The following is a 23,029-nucleotide window of genomic DNA, read 5'->3' as shown; positions in this document are numbered from 1 at the left end:
ATTGTTTCTTGATTGCGGTAGTTCTTAGTCGATTGATTTTTTTGTTTAATGCTTCTAAATTTAGAATGGTTAAAACCCCGAGCGTTCGATGGAATGGTTTTGCGCGGAAAATTTAAAACGGGGGAAAGATTTTTTGCTTAATTAAAAGTCCTTATCATCTTTGTTTTTTTAAAAGGGGGAATTTTTTATATATTCAATATTTTGTAAATTTTTTTGTCTTTTAATTTTTTTATATATGCATTTTAAACTTTTTCCCATGAAACTTGTTTATCGTTTTTAAATATGTCCTTTTTGTATTTTGAAACTGTTTTTCCCCTTTTAAATTTTTTCTTTTTAAATTAAAATTTGTTGGGCGGATTCATCATTTTTATTTTTTAAAAAGGGTTTTCTTATCTCTAATTATTTTTTTTTTATTTTTTTAAAGATTTTAATAATTTTTTTTTCCCCTTTATTAATTCCTTTAATATCAAAAAACCTTTTTTCTTTTAAATAAAGGGTTTTAAATATCAAAATTTAAGGTTTTTTTTTGGGTGAAATTTGTGATAGGTTGAAATTTTTTTAGTGCACTATCAAGTCGGATGTATGAAAAAAAACCCTCTCGGGGTTTGAAAAATTTTGTTTTTTAATGATTTTATTCACTTTTTTTTATCACAATTTGTGTTTAAATTGGGTTCAGGGGGGCTGACATTTTAATTTGATTGAAGGGGGTGATTCCCCCAGGATTATCGTTCTTTTACGTTTATTTTATGAGGGGGCCCCCTTTTAAACCCCTTTTAATTTTAATTTTTCCGTTTTTATAAAATTTTTTTATGTTTTTTTTTAAGTGTTTCCTCTGATATTTGATTGATGTCGGGTAAAAAATAATTATAGTGAACTTTTAGATAATTCCTGTTTTTTTTAGTCCAAAAGAACAAAATTTTTTTTTGTTTTTGAGTAAATTTTTTTCAGTTCGCATTAATGGGAAAAAGGGTATAGGTTTGCCCAAGAAATTTTAACCCAATTTAAAAGATTTGGTCGAAAACAAATCTTTTTTTAAAAACTTGTTAATATTTTTTTTTCTTTTTATTTTTTGTTTTTAATTTTTTAAGTTTTTTATCTAATTTTAATGTTTGGCTATTATTTTTGAAAATTTTCTTTCCCCAGGAAGTGTTAATTTTGTTTGGATGCAACTTTTTAAATTTTCTATAAAATTAGGTATTCCCAAAAAAAAATCGTCTTTTCAAAAATTTTTTTTACCACCAGTTCATTTTTCCTGGGTCTTGTAATTTTACCTTTTAAATATTTTAAAAAATTTTCTTTTTAAAAATTTTTATTTTATCCAGTTTCAAGCGCAAAAGGGGGAAAAATTAATATTTTTTGTTTTTAGGGTTGTGAATATTTTGGCATCATCTTTTTAATTTTTTGCGCACTTTTGGGGAAAGGTCGAGGGTTGTCAATTTTTTTTGAAAAGATTTGGTTTTTTGTCCCAAAAGGTATTAAAAAATTATTTTTGCGTTACAGAAAAAGGCCCCCCTTTTCTTTTCATTTAATTTATGAAACTGTTTTCAAACCTAAGTATTTGTTTTTGGTTTTGAATCAGGGGTGTCCAATGGGGTATTTCAGGTTTTTAATTTAATTTAAAACAAAAACATGGCTTTTGGGGTTTTTGTATTCCTTAAAACTTTCCCTTGGGGGAATTGTTTTGGGTTTTTTTGGTTATTTTTCATTATCTAATAATTTTTATTTTGTTTCCAAAAAAGCTCTATCCCTTTGGGGGGTAATGCCCGCCCAAAAAGGGGTTTTTGGTTTATGTTGCATTGTACGGGCGATACTGTAGGCATCTGCTAATGTTGTGCAGGCTCGTGCATAGATGGCATTCTTGATAGCTACACTTCTCAGTCCAGTGACGAATGTTCTGATTGCCTTAGCTTGGATTTCTTGTGTCAATACTTGGATTATTCGTTCTTCCTTGTGTGTCATCTCAATCTTGGATAGCACTACATTCAATGCTTGGTTCAGATTGTCATAATATACATGCAGTGGTAGTTCTTTTTGTTGTATTTTCATCATATCTTCCACCAGAACGTATATTGGTCGTTTATCGGCATAGGAATCGTCTAGCCTATCGATGATGTCTTGGAAGTTTCTCTTTACGTTGTGGTTGATCAGGATCTGTGCTGCTTTGCCAATAATTTTTCCTCTGATCATTATTAATGCTTGGGCATATATATTATGTCCTTCGAATTGTCGTATGTCTTCCATTAATGTGGTTGCTACTTTCCTCCAATTCCTGTATTCGTTGTAATTACCATTAAATTGTGTTAGTGTTTTAAACATATTCAGATCCACTTCTTCTGGTCTGGTCTAAGAACATATTTGTTCTGTTCGTTGTGGAATGGTTGCACTTCTTCCTAATTGTAGTTCGGATAACTGTCGTTGCAGATCGGCGACTACGTGGGTTAATGCAATTAAATTTGCTTGTTCTGTCATCTTGCTGGTTTATTTGTTGATTTATTTTACTAAAAATCGGTCTCCAGTTGTATTCTTGGAGCGCTGCTTGATATGGTATTCTTTCTATGAAAGCGTGTTGTTTGCTAAGGATGGTATATTGATCCTTTACTTTCAATTTGTTGTCGTATTAGGATTTTTATGTGAATCCGTTTTGATTGACGTTGTGTGGGATGATGCACTGGTAAACTTCTTGGATGGTTTAAATGAATCCTTTTTTTGTTTCCAGGGACTAGGTTCTTCCCTTTCAGGCAGACTGACTAAGGATATTATTGATGATCCTTTTTTGTTGCTGCCCCACGTTGGGCGCCAGTTAATTTATTTACTCGTTATGAATAAAATAAATATAATTTTAAGTCAGCTAATGAGATTGGTACTGACTGATCCTTTATTCGTTTAATAATTCACAGTATACACATGTACTTAAGTATTGAATATATTAAACTTAAACTGTACCTTTACAAGTGGTATACAGAACTTGTTACTCGGCAGTCGATAATGATAAAGTGACCTCGAGGCTATTGTTCCAGTTGCTTATATAGGCTATGCTTATCGCTGCTCATACTATTGAGATGCTAGTTGTTTACTAGTAAATAACTATTTGGGTTGTTATTGTTTGTTGTACTGATAGTGCGCTTCTATTGTTCTAAGATAAAGTTGTTTTGATGATTTTTCTTTAATGTTTACTGAAAGATAAGGTTGTGGTTAAAGGTTAAAGTATTAACTCGCGCGGCATTTAAAAAGTTTACGCGATTATAGCAATCCATTTTCTTTGAGCGAGAATACCTTTGTGCAAAATTTTAGATTAACTCGTGAAATTTGCCGCCGCCTAATTGATGAACTGGCCCCACATGATAATCAGAAAACGTCACTACCTCACTACCTAAGGGTTCTAGCAGCTTTGAACTTCTTAGGACACGGCTCATATCAGAAATGTGTAGGTAACAACGTCAACTTGCCCATGAGTCAGTCATCCCTTTCGAGAAGTGTGCGAGCTGTAGCAAAACTTATTGTGAAGGTGAAGGGAAGAGAAATAAAGTTTCCCAGTTCAATAGAGGAAGAAACTTTTATAAAAACGGCTCAAGTATTATTGTAATACAAATAATAATATGCTAATTTATTTGAAATATATTTCAGATTTTTTAGAAAATTTGGAATAAAAAGCACCATGGGAGCAATTGACTGCACGCATATTGCTATCATTGCTCCACCATCAAATAATGTCGAACGTCCTCTTAATTTATATTTAAATAGAAAAGGATTCTACAGTATCAATGTTGAAGCAGTAAGTTTTGTTTTTGCATGCACATACATATATGCCAATGCAATTTTTGAATGTATCGCTTTTTAGGTTTGCGATCACCGATTATATTTTACATTTGTAAATTCTAAATTTCCGGGTGCAACACATGACTCTGGAATTTGGGCAACTTCTGACCTACGAAAACATCTCATTCGTCAGCATACTAATACGTCTGAGCAACAACGGAGAGAATCTTGGCTTCTTGGCCGTGGCTTTTAACACCAGTGGAAACACCTAAAACCCATAAAGAGCAAAAATACAACAAATTACATGGTTCTGCAAGAAACTGCATAGAGAGAGCATTTGGTGTTTTAAAATCTCGCTTCAGATGTTTGTTGAAGCACCGAGTTCTTCACACGAAACTTCCGCTTTGTTTGTTAGTACTTGCGTTATATTGCATAATATAATGACGAAAGCAGGCATTACGTTCAACGAAATAGATGACGGGGTTCCAGAAGACTTTGATTCTCCAATTAATGATTATAACTCTTCACAGTACGTGCGCGAAGGTGAAAGAACAAGATCAAGATATATGTCAACTCTTTAGTTATATATATACAGAAGCCAATCCCTATTCTTGTGTACATACATAAATGTTCTCACAATTCGACTTTCGAAATACACTACTTACTTATATTGTTTGTTTATTTATTTATCCTTTTTGTTAAAAGAAAACAAATTGAAATTTTCATTCCATTTTTTTTTATTCTATTATAAAACAAAAAACCAAACTTAATTCAATAAAAATGTTACACATACGTTATTTCAATTTTAATTAAACTTTAGATATTATTTTTCATTACTATTAAACGACTTTATAAGTTCTGTTATAGAACTAGTTAGGCCTTGAATGGCCTGCATCATTTCACTATGCTCCCGTCGCCTCTCTTCCTCAGCAGCATTCCTTTTTGGTATATCAGCTATCAAAGTGCTGATAAGCTTATTTCGTGCACTTCGTGATAGCACCAAAGTTGAAGCATCCTAAAAAGAAAAACACGTAATAAGAAATTGCATAAAAAAGTATATATGTATTTTGTAATTATATCATAATGAAAACTTACCTGGTTTTCCAAGCTAAGATACGTAGATGGTGTCGATGGACTTGCTGTATGGTGTTCGGGATTTGGGCTTGCATCTACCTGACTGCATAATTGTTGAGGACTACCCGTGGGTGATGAAATTGCGCATTCATCCGTTTGCTCAATTGGCGTTAAACCTAGGCTTTGTACATTTTGCATCCCATCTACAGCGGCCGAGCCAAATGTAGACAAAGTCATTTCTTCGAAGTCCGTCATCGGCTTGGAACTTGGACCTCCACCTGTGAGCCTTTGAGTCATTTTCAACCGCCTTGCTCTAGTGCGCAGTTGGCTTTTCCAAACGCCTAACGTCTATAAATTAACACAATATAATAAATAAACGAAAAATAAACTGAAATGTTACCTCTTTCCATTTTGCAACACTTCGTATTGGTCCTCTGCACGAATTAAGTTGCTCTGCCAGCTGTTGCCACAACTCCTTCATCCCTTGAGGCGTTTTTGGACAATTTTTCCCCGTACTAATTTCTGGGTGTGCTTGGCAAAACAACACATATGCCTCCAGCTGCTCGTGCGTAGCTCTTTCGTGCTTGGGTTTACTATAAAATAAAAGTTAAATTATAAATTATGGTTAATAATTAAAATTTGGAAACTTACGTTGCAGAACTGTCCATTTTAACGAATAATTTGAATAGAAATCAGCTGTGTTCTATTTACATTATTTTTTCACCATACGTGTGGGGAAAGCTTTACGAATTGAAGCTTTTACTTTTATCTAGATTGCCACAGAATACCAAAATATTTCTCGCTTGTTAAATATTTGAGTAAATTGTCAATATTTTATTAATTTGTCAAAAGCAAAGAATAGGGGTGAATGTCTCTTAATGGTTTTTTTTATGTTTTCGATACTTTTCCCGTCTATACTTTTTATTACAGCTAATTTTGAAAATTTGTCAATAGAAGTAAATACTTTATGCTTGCCTGTCGAAAAAATGTCTATATGAATGGTATGTCCTGCGTACTTTGGTAGAGGTGTATCGCCGAGTTTTGAATTGTTTAGATGTCGGTCATATTTGTTCTCTTTACATATTCTGCACAACTTTATTATTTTCCTAATTTTCTTCGCCATCGCGGGAAAATAATATTTTTCCAAAATCTGTAGTTTATTTTCTTTTTCGTTTCTATGGGCACGGTTATGTTCTTCGATAATAATTCTGTCTTGATCGTCCGTATTTGTAATATCTTCGACAGCTAGTTGTGTGAATCGTATTTTGTAATTAGCGACATGTAGAGGGTAAATGGCTTGAATTTTTAGCATAATCGTTTCTGTTGTTTTAATGCCATTAATTATTGAAGGATTTAGATGTTTTTTTAAAAGTGAATTCAGTGACTCCTCGGAAAGGATTTTTTCTGTGATAAGATGTCTATGGTACATTGGAAAAATTATTTGGAATTTATATGAAGATTCCGGTCCTCCAGAGATAAAAAGTTGGTTTTTAAAGACATTTACTGGGGTTTCTACTGAGTATATCAGATTTTCCGGTGAACTATCATTACTATGAACTGTAAGTGAGTTAACGTTTGAAATTGGTGGTCGTGAAAGGAAATCTGCAACTACATTTGAACAGCCGGGTTTGTAAATTAGTTCATGGTTGTATTCCTCTAGCTGAGCTTTCCATCTCTTCATTTTGGTGTTTGTGTTTTTATTGCTTATAACGAAAGTTAAGGGTTGGTGATCGGAGTATATTTTGACCTTTTTTGATCCGTAAAGGAAGCATCTAAGGGACTGTAAAGTCCAAATTATCGCTAGCATTTCTTTCTCGTTTGTTGCAAAGTTCTCCTCCACTCTGCTTAGCGTTCTTGAAAGGAAGCATATTGGTCTACCTTTTTGTGAGAGTACTGCTCCCAAAACGTAATCGGAGGCGTCAGTGGTAAGCTCGAATGCTTTCTCAAAATTGGGATAATGGAGTATAACATCTTCGGATGTGAGCTACATTTTTAGTTGGTTGACAGCTTCCACCTGTTCAGTTGTAAAAAATTAGTTTGGTCTTTTTAGACTGATGTTTGGAAATTCTTCCCAGTTCCCCTCTCAATATCTCAGTGAGTGGTTTTGCGATTTGAGCACAGGCTCTTATGAACTTGCGATAATGTCCAGTCATTCCCAAAAAGGAGCGTAAGTCATGAACGTTCCTGGGAAGCGGGAAATTTGTTATTGCCTCCACTTTTTTTGGTGTGGTGCGAATACCATTTTGATCGACAATGATACCTAGAAACTCTATTTCTTCTTTAATGAATTCACATTTGTCGTATTGAACTTTTAATCGAGCTTCTTCCAACGTATTGAAAATAATCTTCAGATTATCGAAATGCTCTTTTTTAGTTTTACTAAAGATTATAATATCGTCTATGTAGATGTAGCAGCGAATGCCAATATGTTCTCCAAGGACGTCATCTAAAGTGCGCTGAAAAATAGCAGGTGCGTTTCTTAGGCCAAATGGAAGTCGTGTAAACTCAAATTTTCCATTTGTAACCGAGAAGGCGGTCTTCTCGATGTCAGTCTCATTTAGTGCAATCTGGTGGAAACCACTTTTGAGGTCAATGGTGGAAAAAAATTTATTTTTCCCTAGGTTGGACAGAATGGTGGTAATATCTATAATTTGGTACTACCCATACAGGGGAATTGTATGGGGATTTCGATGGACGAATGATGCCATCATTCACCAATTCAGCAATTTGTTGGTCAATCTCCTTTTTCAGAGGCAAGTTTTTGAGTAAATGGGCCTTTCATTTCTTGTTCTAATTTCTGCTTTGACATTAGTGACGAAAGTCAATTTCTTGTCGGGTTCGGCGAATAGGGTTGGAAATGAACTTATAAGTTGCTTTAGTTTTTCATTATCTTCAGGATTCAAGTGATTAGTCCGTAGGGTTGTATGAGTAATTGAGTTTATTGGAAGCTGCTGGATGGGATATTTGTATTTGTTAAGTAGAGTGAAATAATTTTCGTTTGTAAAAATTACTGCATTTAAATTTTTCTATGTGTCGTTACCTATAATTGCATCAAAAGTTTTTAGGTTTGACATGATATGAAATTTAATTTGTCCTATTTCATTTTTGAAGATATCGATATTTGCGTGATGACTTATTTTGACGGGTCCTCCAACTGAATCTGCATAAAAGGGTTGATTTGGAATAGGATTTCGTATGTAAGTCGGGTTAATATAATTCTTGTTCGAACCTGTTTCTACCAAGAATTTCAATTCGTTACCATTCCTCATCCTGTAAGAAAAATATGGCAACGAAGAAGGCTTTAATCTAAAAAATTAATGTTATCGGTAGCATAGTCTGTTTGTTCGTTTTGAGAATGTGCCGCTTCTTGTTCGTAGCTAAGGTATTGCGGGTCTTCGTAGTAATATCCCTCAACATTTTCAATAGTCTCGTTTGAGTTAGATGCTGCAGTAGGATCCACAGCTTCTGTATTATAGAGTCGTTGAATTTTATTGGGCTGTTGTAAAGTTAGCGTGGGTGGGCGTTTATGAAATGGTTGGGATTGTCCATTGTTTGAATTTCGTTGCCCCGGATTATGAAATCCTTGGGGTTATGGCCTATTCTGATAATTAACCTGTTTGGTTTGTATGGACTTGTCAACGTCCATTGGGACTGGGGGTTTGGGTGGTAGTTGTGGTCTGTAACCCTGTTGAGAATTTCCGTAAGGCGTATTGTACGATGTGGCGTATCGATTTGCTTGTGGTGTGCCGTATTGTCGATATTGTGGAGTCGGATTTGAAACGGGTTGTAGTACGACATTCCGTCCATATTGTAGGGGAAGGTTTAGACCATACCTTTGTGGAGGTCTAGGGAAAGATCCTTGCCCAAAATTGGCAAGCTCTGGGTAAAACGATCGTCCTTGCGTCTTTGGGGGGTATGATCGTTGTTGGGAGTGGTTTGTCTGTTTTTGAATACTTATCATACGGGAAATGTTGTTAGCATGGCTTGTCCGATAGTTCATATTGTCCAATTTAAGGCACATGTGAAGGGCTTGTGGCAAGCTGGTTGGTTCCCTCACACTGAGTAAACTTGGCAGTTGCCCATTGAGACCCCTAACGAAGGTGTCTAGTGCCTTTTCTCTATAGGTATTAGCCATAGCAGTCATGGCTTCCTCTCCTAGCTCCAGACAATCAATCTTATCTAGTATGAGAGAGAGACACCTGTAGACCACGAGTAGAATTCCTCTACTGTTCTACCCTGTTGGACAAGAGTTGTCATTTGGTACACTGACGTCTCTTTTATCCGAGTAATGAAGCATTAGGCACTTCTTGATCTTACTCCAATTCAATGGAGTCCGATATGACTCGAGTGCCGCGTCGGCCTCGCCTGTAATTTTGTGGCTGATTGTGTGAAGAATTGAATAATACTTTGGCGAATCCCTGTTTTGACCATGCATCAACAGTATCCTAATTACGGATTTCCTCCACGAGCTAAACTCTCCTGGTCTTCCAGAAAATTCCCTCAAACACTTCACTACATCTGGTATTCGGCCTAATGACTCGGTATGCCTACTGAAGTATACTCTATGCTCCTCTTTTTTTACTACTCTAGGGTGTAGTAGGGCGGCAACTGTTTCTGTTATTAAGTTCTCTGGCTAGCAGTAAAAACAGAGGGTAAGGAGGAGGTACCTGAACTGTTATTATTTGCCTGGAAATTTAACCTCGAAAGGGTCTCTGCTATCTGTTCTTCTTGCGCCATTTTGTTCACTTGTTTATGATTATTTAAATTAAAATTTTTTTTTTTACAGTGTTAACTTTTCTTTTGTTATAACAATAATTATTTCCTTTCACATAACCTTACTTGCTAATAATTTTAATATCAAACTTATATAAATATCATTTGCATTTTCCTGTGTTGATAGTGTTTCCTCCTTTGTGTGATTAATTTACATTTCTCCTCTTGTAGTGGTATTTGTTGTATTGGTTGTATTTGATGAATTAATTTAAATCTTTCCTCTTGTAGTTGTATTTGTTGTATTGGTTGTATTTGATGAATTAATTTAAATCTTTCCTCTAGTAGTTGTATTTGTTATATTGGTTGTATTTGATGAATTAATTTAAATCCTTCCTCTTATAGTTGTATTATTTTACACTTGCTTAATTTATTCTAAATTTCCCCGTCACGCACTTTCCGTGCGATGTATTTGTATTTAGCTTATGCTTTTCGTTCGGCTGGGTTGATACTGCCCGCCCTTTTTCCGAAAGGTACTAAGGAGCCGAGTACGAAATGTTATTTAGGTTTCGTCCGCGAGTATAAAAAATATTATTATTTTTTTCTTCACGGTCCCTGCTCGGGCGCCAATTAACGAGACGGAGGTTTATTTATTAATTAATTTTATTAGGTCGGCACTATGTGCCTATTTCATTATCTTAAAATTATTTATGTTTTTTTAGCGGCACTATGTGCCTGTCGAGTCTAGTAACTTAAAAAGACTGACTGCACTTAACTTTAAAGTTTATAATCTAACCTATGCTTGAGCCGGCCTACGTGACCAAAGATGCTTGGTCAGCTAAAAGGGTTTGCGCGTGTAGCGCTCACCTGCAGCTATTTGGTTTTGGGGGAGAAGACATGGTTGCTCGTGTTTCGCTCACTTAAGAATTTAGTGGATGCGCGTTTAGCGCAGTTGCACTTTTGGTTGTAATAGGACTCCAAAGTATGCAAACGGTTTGTATGTTTCTAGCATATACTGTGGGAATGGAATATATGTAGTAGTTCATAAAATATTGTGTTAACTTACATATCTTTATTATCCATTTGTGTTTTTGTTTGTTTATTTTTATTAAAACAGCTGTTTGACAGCAAAAAGCTTTTTACCTCACGTAGTAACTTTTTTAAGCTTTTTTCTTATGAGGTTTGAGCAAGAATAGCCTCACAAAATATGCCTCACAAGAAATCTCTCAAATTTTTCCTCTCAACTCAGTTGAGAGGTTTTTTGAGAATAGGGCTGATATTTATATTTTGAAATTAAAATAATAAATCTAAAATTAGAAATGATATTTTGATTTAAGCTTGTATAAGTTTATTAAGTTTAAGACTTCCCAACACAATTTCCATAATATTTCTATAAATTAACAATATTAAACTAAATATTAAATGTTATTTTGAAAATGTACTTTATTTTTATAATATAACACAACCGTCTTAACTCGCTCTTCTAATTTTCATATTACCGAAATTAAAATGCCGTCGGCATATGTGGAAATGGAATATGTTGCCTCTTCGAAATTTTCATATAAATGAAAACTGCGCTGTTAAACTGCTGAAGAGACAGCTTCTAGCTTACCATATATGGCAAACTATGTAGTATTCTATATCTAGTAAGCAATGAGCAATGTGGAGTCTGCACTGGCAGAGATGCCCCGTTATTATAATAAAAGTATTTTTGAGAATAGGTAACACTGTAAGGTTGGCACCATTAAACATGTCAACACATTAATTATATTAATATTTTGAAATTAAAATAATAAATTTAAAATTAGAAATGATATTTTGATTTATGCTTGTATAAGTTTATTAAGTTTAAGACTTCCCAACACAATTTCCATAATATTTCTATAAATTAACAATATTAAACTAAATATTAAATGTTATTTTGAAAATGTACTTTATTTTTATAATATAACACAACCGTCTTAACTCGCTCTTCTAATTTTCATATTACCGAAATTAAAATGCCGTCGGCATATGTGGAAATGGAATATGTTGCCTCTTCGAAATTTTCATATAAATGAAAAATGCGCTGTTAAACTGCTGAAGAGACAGCTTCTAGCTTACCATATATGGCAAACTATGTAGTATTCTATATCTAGTAAGCAATGAGCAATGTGGAGTCTGCACAGGCAGAGATGCCCCGTTATTATAATAAAAGTATTTTTGAGAATAGGTAACACTGTAAGGTTGGCACCATCAAACACATTAATTATATTTATATATTTTGAAATTTGAAATTGAGATTTAAATACATGATGTTATGAGCAAAGTTGATATTATGTTTTCGATTCAAAAGTCTTGTTTTAATGCGTTCTTCAATTCGAGTGGAACTGAGAGTACAAATACCGTCAAATGTTTGACAGCAAGTAAGTGGTCAACTTTTACATGGGAAAATGGAATTGTCGTTTTACTCTATCTCACTCGTAATTTTTCCTTATTTGCTCACCGTTTAGACCTACCCTGGACTACGACAAACATTTTAAAACCAAAGTCAGCTGAATCGGCCCAGCCGTTCTCGAGTTTTAATCAGACTAACGAACAACAATTCATTTTTATTTATATAGATAGATAGATTCTTTATTTGTGTACTTAATACTTAATAAAAGAATGTTACGTTCGAAATTTTGTCGAAATCGGTCAGTCGGGTCCCGAGATATGCGATTTCACCAGAAAGTGGGCGGTCCACGCCCATTACCCAATTTCCACACCGCCTCCGATAGAGCCCCCTTATACCATCTATATACCACCCGTATAGAATAATTAAGCAGGATTTCAGTATTTAATTAAAAATAAATAAATAAATCAGTACTCATTTTATGCAACTGACCAACTTTTTCAACGCGCTTTTTTTAAAGGGGGGAAGACGGGGAAAATGTTTAAGCTTATATGTTAAGTAGAAGCCCTGTAGTTTACCAGGAAAAATAATTCATAGCTCGACCTCGCCCAACACTATAACAAAAACAATAATTTCTAAAAAATTAAAAAAAAATAGTTTTTTAATGATTCATTATTTTCCCGAAAAAAAAAACATAATAATACAATAACTAAATTAATTTTTATATCATAATATTAAATACATACCATTTTGTCCTGAATCCATAAAAAATATTTTCAAGAATTCCGTTCACGAAATAAAAAAAACCACTTGCAATTTCGAGAACAATGGAGAGTTTCGCGAATAGGCACGTGCGTTCTGAACGAAGTCTAGGTTCCGACTACTTATGTGGCTTTATAGCGGCCTGAAGGTCATTCATTTAATCGGTTCATTGTAGATCGGTTATTTAGATACCAAAAAAAAATCAATTTTGAGTACCATCGCACTCAAAGGCGGCCTCCGCCAATCTATTGCTTCGTCTGGAGCAAGACGAGGCCGATGTCGTCCTGATCTGGGAACCGTGGCGGACTGGTAGCGGCATCTCTGGCTTGAGGACGAGGAGCCGTAAGCTGCTGGCGACCAATAATGCAGGTAGAAACAGAGCCTGTATGCTGGTCAGAAATGAATTAACGGTATTTCTTTTACCTAATTTCAGCAATGCTGACATAGTAACATTTGTAATAGCGGAAATTCCCCAACTTTTGTGACCGCATGCAGGGAGGAGGTTCTCGACCTCACTCTAGTCTCTCATGTGATTGCCCCGCTGATCTCAAATTGGAGGGTCTTCGATGATCACTCTGGGAGGGCTACCGAAGGAGGCTTCGGCAAACTCTTCCACGCGCACCGCCGATGTGGTGGACGGGTGGGTCGAAGTCTCCATCTCGGCATGCATTTCTGCACTAGAGAGCTCCTGTCCACTGAAAACACCGAAGGGCAGAGGGAAACGTCAATGGTGGACTATGGAGCTCTCGGAAATTAGGGCGTCTTGTAGACGCTTATTTAACAGGGTCCGCAGGAGCGGGTTATCTGACGACTGGGCGTTGTATAAAGCAGGACTTTCTATATACGAGTCCGAGTTAATGAAGGCTAAGAGGATCACGTGGAAGACCTTCTGCGAAAAAGTGGAGGGCTGCCACGAGTCCTTTAGATTCAGGCGTATTCTCGCTAAAAACCCAGTGAGTCTGGGTTATCTGAAGATACACTTCAGTTGCTCCTTGATGCTCACTTCCCTAACAGCACGTCCTCTATAGTGGCATCTCTGGGAGAGTTGCATGCTGACTGCACGGCCTTTGCCGACCTTCTGGATGAGCGACGCTTGGCATGGGCGATTAATTCGTTCAAACCGTACAAGTCCCCGGGACCGGGCGGCATCATACCAGCGCAGCTGCAGCAGGCTGTTAAGGTGTCATGCAGCTGGTTGCTACCGATCTATGCGAACTGCAGATCAGATTAGGTTACATCCCGGGGGTATGGAAACGAGTCAAAGTTACGTTCACCCCGAAGGCTGGCAGGGGCTCCCATGTCACGGCCAAGGATTTCAGACCCATCAGCCTCTCCTCTTTTTTACTTAAAACTTTGGAGAGACTGATGGACTGGTATTTAAGGAGTCGCATTCCGAGAGACTACCTATCAGGAGCGCAACATGCGTATCGTGAAGGCAGGTCGGTGTACACTGCCCTGCACACTATCGTGTCGTGGCTGGATGAAGCCATCGAGGCTAAAGATTTCGCTGTTGGGACCTTCCTTAATATTGAGGGAGCTTTCAACAATGTCTTGCCGGAGGCAGTCATAACTGCTCTAGAGGGTTTTGGGGTTGAATCGAACCTCAAGCGCATCATCTTCAGTCTTCTGTGTGACAGAGTGGTCGAAACAGAATAGGGCAGCGCGCGCGCGGCGCAATGTGACTAGGGGAACCCCTCAGGGCGGGGTTCTTTCTCCTCTTCTATGGATCCTAGTCGTTAACGACCTTCTTAAGAAACTAGACGATCTGGGCTGCCGGGTGATTGCTTATGCAGACGATGTAGCACTTATGGTCAAAGGAAAGTTCCTTAGCACCGTATACGAGCTGACGCAGGAATATCTCGGCGTTGTAATAAAATGGGCGGTCGGAAGCGGACTCGTCATCAACCCGAATAAAACAGAAATGGTTTTATTCAGTAGAAGATATAAGATCCCAGTGGCACCGTTGCCGCAAATGGGAGGTATTCGCCTGCAACTGGCGGCTACAGTGAAGTATCTAGGGCTCATTCTGGATAAGAAGCTTTCATGGAAGCCGAACATCGAGGAGAGAACCAAAAAGGCATCTATTGCCATTTACTGCTGTAGAGAAGCTATTGGCAAAAGGTGGGGCCTCACACCGAAGGTGGCTCCATGATACCATAGTAAAGCCCATAATGTTTTATGGAGTCTTTATGTGGTGGAGGGATTTACAGAAGACCACACTTGCTAAGAAACTCGAAAGTGTTCATCGGGCTGCGCTTATCAGCATGTGCGGTGCATTAAGGTAAACCCCAACCGTGGCACTTAATGTAACTCTGAACATAACGCCCGTGGACATTGTCGGAAGGTGTGTGGCCGCAAAAGTGGCTATTAAGCTCAGGGAATCAGGGTTCCTAAAGAAGCGTGTTTCTTAACACTCAGATATCCTTACAAGCTTTGACTGCATACCGGATCATCTGGATCATGGAGTCGCTATATCAAACTCCCTCGGTTTCTTCTCTACCCATATACCGAAGAGGGAGTTATGGGTGGGAAGAAGCCGTGGGAGGAGAGGGGCAGTAAGCTTCTTTACGGATGGGTCAAAGCTTGGGGGGAAGGTTGGTGGAGGGGTTTACTTTCGGGAGCTCTCCATCAGTTCTATTTTCAGACTTCCTGACTACTGGAGTGTCTTCCAGGCTGAGGTTGCAGCCATCGAGGTAGCAGCAGATCTGCTACTCCGGAGGGTATCCATCTTCAGGGAAGTGACCATTCACTCAGATAGTAGAGCAGCGATACCAGCCCTGAATTCATTCACAGTGCGTGGCGCACTGTCCCTGGCGGCGACAGTATTTACTATAAGGGTTGTATGGGTGTCAGGCCACAGCGGAATAGCGGGTAATTGCAAAGCTTATGAGCTAGCAAGGAAGGGTACCCTAGAGTCACTATCGGTAGAATGGTAAAGGGTCGGTGCTCCGGTGTCCTCTTGTGTCCTACTACTGGAAAGCTGGGCCTCGCGGATGCTTGGTCAAAGCTGGGCCAGCACTGGTACTTGCGCGGTCGCAAAAGCATTCTGGCCCAAGATAGTTCACAGAAGATCTAACGATCTCTTCGCCCTCAGTAAGGCAAGCCTCTCTTTAGTAGTGGGGCTCTTGACAGGCCATTGCCTTATTGGCACGCATGCTGTAAGACTAGGAATCTTACCGAATGCCGCTTGCAAAAGCTGCTTAGAAGAAGATGCGGCAGAAACTAGCCAGCACTTCCTTCTTGACTGTGCCGCATTCGGGAGGTTAAGACTTAGACACTTGGGGGCACATACCTTCAGACATCCTACCGAACTGGTGGGAGTAGATATCAAGCGCATTTGCACATTTGTATCGGCCACCAAACGTTTTGCCGATCTGTAAGTCCGAACACGGGAGTTCTATTTTCTGTGGCATCACAAAGGGCTACGTATAGTCCACGTGCGATCTTTGATCAGCCATCTAACCTAACCTAACCTAACCTAACCATCGCTGAAATTTGTAATTTTTAATTTTGTCCGGTTTTTGAGGGTAAATGCTCCTATGTGCAACGGTCTGATACACTTAGTCGAGACCAATGGTGCTTGGCTGGGCCAAGTGGTGTTTACATACATTTGTATGGAAATAGGGGTTGTATTTACGCTCATATACTTATGTACAATATAGATACATTTTTGAAATTTCTTACCTCTCGATTTGGTTGAAATCAAATTGGCTGCCTTGTTCACGCTTGGCTTGGCAATAGCGTTCACAAAAAAATGTAACATTTTGAGAAAAATTACATTTTTTCTTAACCTTTTAAAACGCTCTGGCGGCTAAAGTATTTGACCTAGGTAGATCAAATAAATTGCACCGGTTAGGTAATTTAAAGAGCTTTCGGGAAATGTATAATTCGCCCCCAAGGCCCCACCGGAGGCGTGGCAATAGGCGAAAATGGGTTTTCACATGTCCCACTTTTGTTTCACTACAGTTGGGGGGTATGGGGCCGGGGGGATCAAAACTATTTTGGGAGTTAGTTCACCCCTGGGGCTTTCAGGAAAGCCCTCAACCTCCCCTCTATCCCTACCAGGGGCGTGGCAATAGCGTTCACAAAAAATGTAACATTTTGAGAAAAATTACATTTTTCTTAACCTTAAAAACGCTCTAGCGGCTAACCTAGATAAACATACAAACCAATTTGGACATGTAACGAACATGAAAACAGATAAATCAACCGTGCGAAGTGATAGAAACATACCAAAGTTCATATATTTTCATACAAAATATATGGGGTCTAGCCAAGCACCATTGGTGTACTAAGGTGTAACATTATAATATCCTTTTTTCGTCCTTTTCGATACGATATCCTTGAATTTTTTTCTGAATTCTATAGGCAATAAAATTCTAGGAAGCTACCTGGAAGCATTTAAAAACAAAATATGCCTAGCCAGACCCGAGGGTCTCGATGAGGGTTAAGTATTTTCTTATGATTTCGTCTACGTTGGGGTTTTCATTACATATTGTTGTTTGTGAAACTATATACATATGTAACTCCTCCACCCCTAGACGAAGGATTCTCCTGAATTCTTTCTTTATTTCTTTTACAATGATTGCACATTAATATTATTGCAAAGAATATTACTATTAATATTCCCACTGTTGGTACACTGTATGTTACAACTTTTTTGTTGTATTTTATTTCTTTTAGATTATGTATCGGCGTTAATTTTAATTCTTCTAAAGGTAGAGTGGCATTAAAAGTAATATTGTTAGATTGTGATAATATAATTTTGTCAATAAACATTTTGTAATTATTTGAAAATTTTTGGTTTGCTAATTCTTTTGAACAATTGTTGTATTTTATTATATAATTTGCATTTAATTGTAATGTTTCCGAGCCACAATTATTTTGAATTAAATAATTTTTTGCATTTTTTTCAATTATGATTTCATCATTAATATTAGATAATTCTGAGTTAACATTTGTAATTAATTCACATGTCTTATCTATAGTACAGTGTTTTGATATCGTACATTCATTTATGTATTTATTCTCCTTGTACTCATAAATCTTAGCATTACATTTGAATACATTTGAAATTTCAGCATTTATTTCTTTATTTAAATAAGGGATAAGTATTATAGTTATTACTTGTATATTAAAAAATATGTTAGGTACTTTGATTACAAATATTAATTCTCTTTCTTTTTCAAATATTGCCGTTCTTAAGTATTTAATTTTTCCAATATTTATATTATAATAATCTATTTCATTTTTTGATTGTTTTATTTTACAGAGCCTATCATAAATTATTGCGTGATCTATTATTGTATTTTGTGCTTCTATTGGGGTGCATTTAATTTAACTTATCACAGCAGATAAGTATCATTGTAGTATGTGATAGCTTTAAAAATTTGTTAGGTAATAGGTAAATAATGCTCAAGATTTAGAGACCGAATTTTTTCTGTGATTGTATTATTTAATCTTTCCGCATCACTATTTCCAGTGTGACTATTCGGTTTAGTTATGTGCTATTGTATTCCCTCTCCTTTTAAAATATCTTCAATATTTTGAGCTCTAAATTCATTGTCGAACACCATTTTCTTTACCTTTCCTTTCTGGATAAAAATTATTGTAATTGACTTAGAATGGTTCTGCTATTCCTGTCCGTAAGTGGTAGATATGTAGCATGTTTTGAAAATTTATCTATGATAAATGAATGTTTGCTATTTACGTAGGTATCAACATGAATTATTTCATTAGTAGTTTTGGGTGTTTCAGTAACCAAAAATTTGTTTTTTATAGGATTTCGATCATATTTCCCGCCTGAACGTGTATCGCAATTATTTATTACCCGATGTTTTTGCTCTTTAATATGAAGAATATATAATTTATTCTTTAATTTTTCGTAAGTGGCTATAATTTCACAGTGACCACTTTCTTTTTTATGAAATAATGCAATTTGTTTTCTTAATTCTTCTTCGTTGTCAACGTCCTTTGCTAAATAAGAACATTTGACAAATTTCACGTTAAGATTATAAAATTCATGATCGCTAAGATGCGAATATATACCTACTTTTCCTCTACATATTTCCCTTCTAATAATGTCTCTTATTCCATTTCTTTCAATATCTCTTTCATCAATATAAATCCGTTTGTAATTGAATATAGATTCGACGGCGGTTTGTTTCTCCTTTATTATTATTATTTGTATTTTAAACCTGTTAACAATTGTATCTAATATTAAAAATTCAAATCCTGAATTTTCTTCTTGTGAATGGACAGAGTGGAGGATGGAGTCGTTTGTAGAAGTTGACGCAAGTGAGGAAAGTTCTCTGATCGCCATTCACTTGGGAGTGGCCAGAAACGATTCTTTTACATATGACTGAAGCAGCTCACGACTTCCGGTCTTTGACCAAGTATCCTCTGGGTAGCCTAAGAACATCCGTTCGAAGGCGAGCTAAAGTGAGAAGGCGAAACATCCCCATAGGGTTGTGCGCTGGGTTTGGAACCCGCCACGTAAAACGCTCACCCCAATGAAAAACTACCAACAGCCTCAGATGAGAAACCCCCCTTCTGATGACGACCATGGCAAACGAAATAAGGACAATGATATTAGGGCATGCACCTGGAATGTCCGGTCCCTTAATTGGGAAGGTGCCGCTGCCCAGCTGGTTGATGTCCTCGGGAAAATAAAGGCTGACATCCCCGCCATCCAAGAAATGCGATGGACGGGACAAGGACATACAAAGGAGCGCAGGTTTGGTGTGGGATTCGTGGTGGGAGAGAGACTCCGTCGCCAAGTACTATCATTTACTCCGGTGAATGAACGTCTAGCCACAATCCGCATCAAAGCGAGGTTCTTTAACATATCGCAGATTTGCGCCCACGCCCCGACGGAAGAGAAGGACGATGTGACCAAAGATGTCTTTTATGAGCTCTTGGAGCGCACCTATGATAGCTGCCCCCGCCACGATGTCAAAATCGTTCTTGGCGACTTTAACGCCAGGGTGGGCAAAGAAGATATCTTTGGCAGTACGGTCGGTAAATTCAGCCTGCACGATGAAATATCCCCAAATGGGTTGAGGCTGATCGACTTCGCCGGGGCCCGAAATATGGTTATTGTAGTACTAGATTCCAGCATAAGAAGATTCATCAAGCTACCTTGCTGTCTCCGGATCGAAAAACTACCAACCAGATCGATCATGTTGTGATAGACGGAAGACACGTCTCCTGTGTTTTAGATGTGCGTGCGCTCCGAGGTCCTAACATCGACTCCGACCACTATCTTGTTGCAGCTAAGATTCGCATCCACCTCTGTGCAGCAAAAAACGCATGCCACCAAACACAAGGAAGGTTCGACGTCGAGAAGCTGCAATCACAACAGACAGCCGAACGATTTTCTACTCGGCTTGCACTCCTGCTCTCTGAGAGCACTCGTCAACATTCATATATTGATATCATCGGCCCTAACACCCGCGCCGTTAGTTCTGCTTTCTACAGACTGGACAAGCAAGCACAGACATTCCTTAACTCGTAGTCCTTATTTCGTTTGCCATGGTCGTCATTAAAAGGGGGGTTTCTCATCCGAGGCTGTTGGTAATTTTTCATTGGTATAGTTTTTACGTGGCGGGTCCCAAACTCAGCGCACAACCCTATGTAGGGGCTTTAATTTTAGAATATTTATTTATAATATCATATAATATATGATCTCATAGGTACATCAATTTTTTCAATTAATAAGCTAAATAAATCTCTGTCTACCCTATCTGGCTTATAAATATAAGGCTTATCCTCATCAAATAAATAGATTTCATTTATCTCAAATTTAGCCTTTTGAAAATAATCAAATAATTCTCTAAAATTACTTGCTTTTATATTTCTGCATTTGTGAAAGATGTCGCCATATGTTCTCTTTGGTCTTCCTTGTTGTAATAATTTAGTTTTAATTTTCTGCCATGTTGGGTTGTCGCCTAGTTCTTGAATGTGTTTTCCTGCGTCTCTCAGGATCTTTTCGTTAGCTATTATGGTCATCGTCAGGTTTATTAATTGTTGGTTGTTTTGTGGGCATAAGTTGATGATGGCTTCCTCTGATTTTATAAACGCCATTATAATATATTATGCTTTTCGTCCAAACACCTCAGCTGTCTAAACTGTTGTAACAGATCTTTCGTGTTTAATAATGATTGAGGTTGCACTTGATTTGCATATTGCAACCTCATTGGGTTAATGGCTTCTTCTTGTTGAGTAATCACTCTAGCCATCTGAGTCAGCAGATTAACTCCGCAGTTATTTAATTTAAGTGCATAGATTTTTTATTTTTTTTACACCTCGACTTCACTTTAAACTTTTTATTATTGTATTCACTTTCGCGATAGGTAAACTTTTATTGTATTTCTTAAGAAACACAACTCCGTGACTGCGCCATTTTTAAAAATAAAATTGTGTCTTTATTCTTTCAAGTTGGTCTTAAGACTAATTTTACAATATTTCATTCTTAAAATGAAACCTTCAATATTGATTAAAATAAGTAAATGTAAACAAAATTATATACATATGTAATCTTTTAATACTTTTCCAAGTATTAAATTCGGTGCATTGACATTTATGTTGCTTAAGTACTTTTTTAAGTGGACGTACAAATAATTTCTACATAATTGATTATTACTTTGACTTTTGCTTATGAAATTAAAGTAATAACCAGGGTGACCCATTTTATGATTTTATTTAATATTGCTTATGCTGAATATTTTTGCAATTATTTGGTTATGCTGCATATTTTTGTATTTGTTCATTTTAAGGTCTTATTTTTACCTTTTATTCCTTTTTTACCATTTTTCACAACACTGTTTCTGTTAAATATTCATGTTGTCTCTTTTACACCTTTATATTTTACTAAGCGTAACACCACCGACAATGCTATCATTATTGCTGTTTCAGTCTATTGCATTGTGCTTATGCTTAGAAAATTCTTAGTAAGTTGTCAAACGTGTTTAGTGGTTCAAATGCCGAAAGTAAAAGAATCGAAGCAATCTTTTTTAAAAAGAGTCACGGAGCAGTATAGAGGCATCTTACGCTGCGTACTTTTTTGTTTGTACTGCAACACAACGATTACCGCTGGACGGATGTTCAACGTCACACAACATTTCAGTTCAACAAAACGTGTGGCTGCGGCAAAAAGGGGCGCCACCACTCTATACATGGACAAACATTATTGACACAATATAAAGAGCAGGAATCAAATCGATTTGGCATGGATCTCTGCAAAACGTTTATGTAAGCGAAAACAACGTGCCATCAGAGACAACAATGCGTAGATACGTTCCAAAATTATACTACGATTGTATGGAAAATTTAAAAATATATTATCTGAATACAGACGTAATTTTAAGTTGGAAAGCCTAAAAATGCACATGGTAGTGCATTGCAATAAATAGGACAAAAGAAAATATACTTTTATTATTTTTCTTAATTAAAGTAGTAAAATTTGAATATTTATCAATAAAATTCACAAAAAGAATTGTAATACAATAAATTTTTTGATCGTCATATTTTACTTTTTTAAGAGCATATTTTTAACTTTTTTGGAGCTTTTTTAAGCGCTTAAAATCGATTTTTTAGAGCTTAAAATGGATCACCCTGTTAAGAACGTTTCATGTAGTATTCATAAATTTAAGTTCGGTGACATGAAATTTGAGCCACAATGTTTAAATACAATTTGTTTACATTGCAAGTATCGTTGTTTAATTTTTATGAATCAACGACACTTGCATTTTCGTTATACATATTTATGTGAGTGTCAATTTAAATCAAACCAACAAATAAATAAAGGTTTTACACAGTAATGTAGTTGGGTTGATTTAAGTATTTTCTTATGATTTCGTCTACGTTGGGGTTTTCATTACATATTGTTGTTTGTGGAATTATATATGTAACTCGCGTGATAGCAGCATTTATTTGAACACGCCATAGCTCTTCAAGATCTTTAAGTTTATCACGCTGAAATTTAAATTGAAATACTAAAAGAAATTAATATATAAACAAAAACAAATTGATTGTATCTGCTAAGTGTAATATCTTACATATAAAAAGGAAAAGCTATTTCGTTATTTACCATCAGAACGTCCGAACCACAGCGCGGATGTTGTGTTTGTTACACAATTTCTAACTCAATAATGGCTTAACCGATTTAAATGAAAATTGATGAGGAGGTAGCTTACAACCAGAGGATGGGCACACACTAGCTACTTTTTATAGTTTTATGTTAAAAGTCAAAATTCATTGATAAAAGAAATTAAATTTAAAATCATAATCAAGTGATTAATATTCGTGTAAAAATCATTTGAATATTTTTGACTTAAAAAAAAAGAAACAAAA

At 36.5% G+C, this 23,029-nt stretch overlaps 1 protein-coding gene across 1 annotated transcript; it reads right to left on the bottom strand.

Moving 5' to 3' along the window:
- Positions 1-4,579: 4,579 nt before the first annotated feature.
- On the bottom strand, positions 4,580-5,625 carry LOC126765584 (uncharacterized). Its single transcript, XM_050483194.1, has 4 exons — positions 5,482-5,625; positions 5,231-5,423; positions 4,852-5,178; positions 4,580-4,771 (listed from the first exon to the last, which is right to left on the bottom strand). The coding sequence occupies exons 1-4, from the start codon at positions 5,496-5,498 to the stop codon at positions 4,580-4,582; spliced, it is 729 nt and encodes a 242-aa protein (XP_050339151.1). The 5' UTR covers positions 5,499-5,625.
- Positions 5,626-23,029: the final 17,404 nt, after the last annotated feature.

This window comes from Bactrocera neohumeralis, unplaced genomic scaffold, assembly GCF_024586455.1.
Source record: "Bactrocera neohumeralis isolate Rockhampton unplaced genomic scaffold, APGP_CSIRO_Bneo_wtdbg2-racon-allhic-juicebox.fasta_v2 cluster10, whole genome shotgun sequence".
Classification (NCBI taxonomy): domain Eukaryota; kingdom Metazoa; phylum Arthropoda; class Insecta; order Diptera; family Tephritidae; genus Bactrocera; species Bactrocera neohumeralis.
This window is presented reverse-complemented; position numbering and strand designations above follow the sequence as displayed.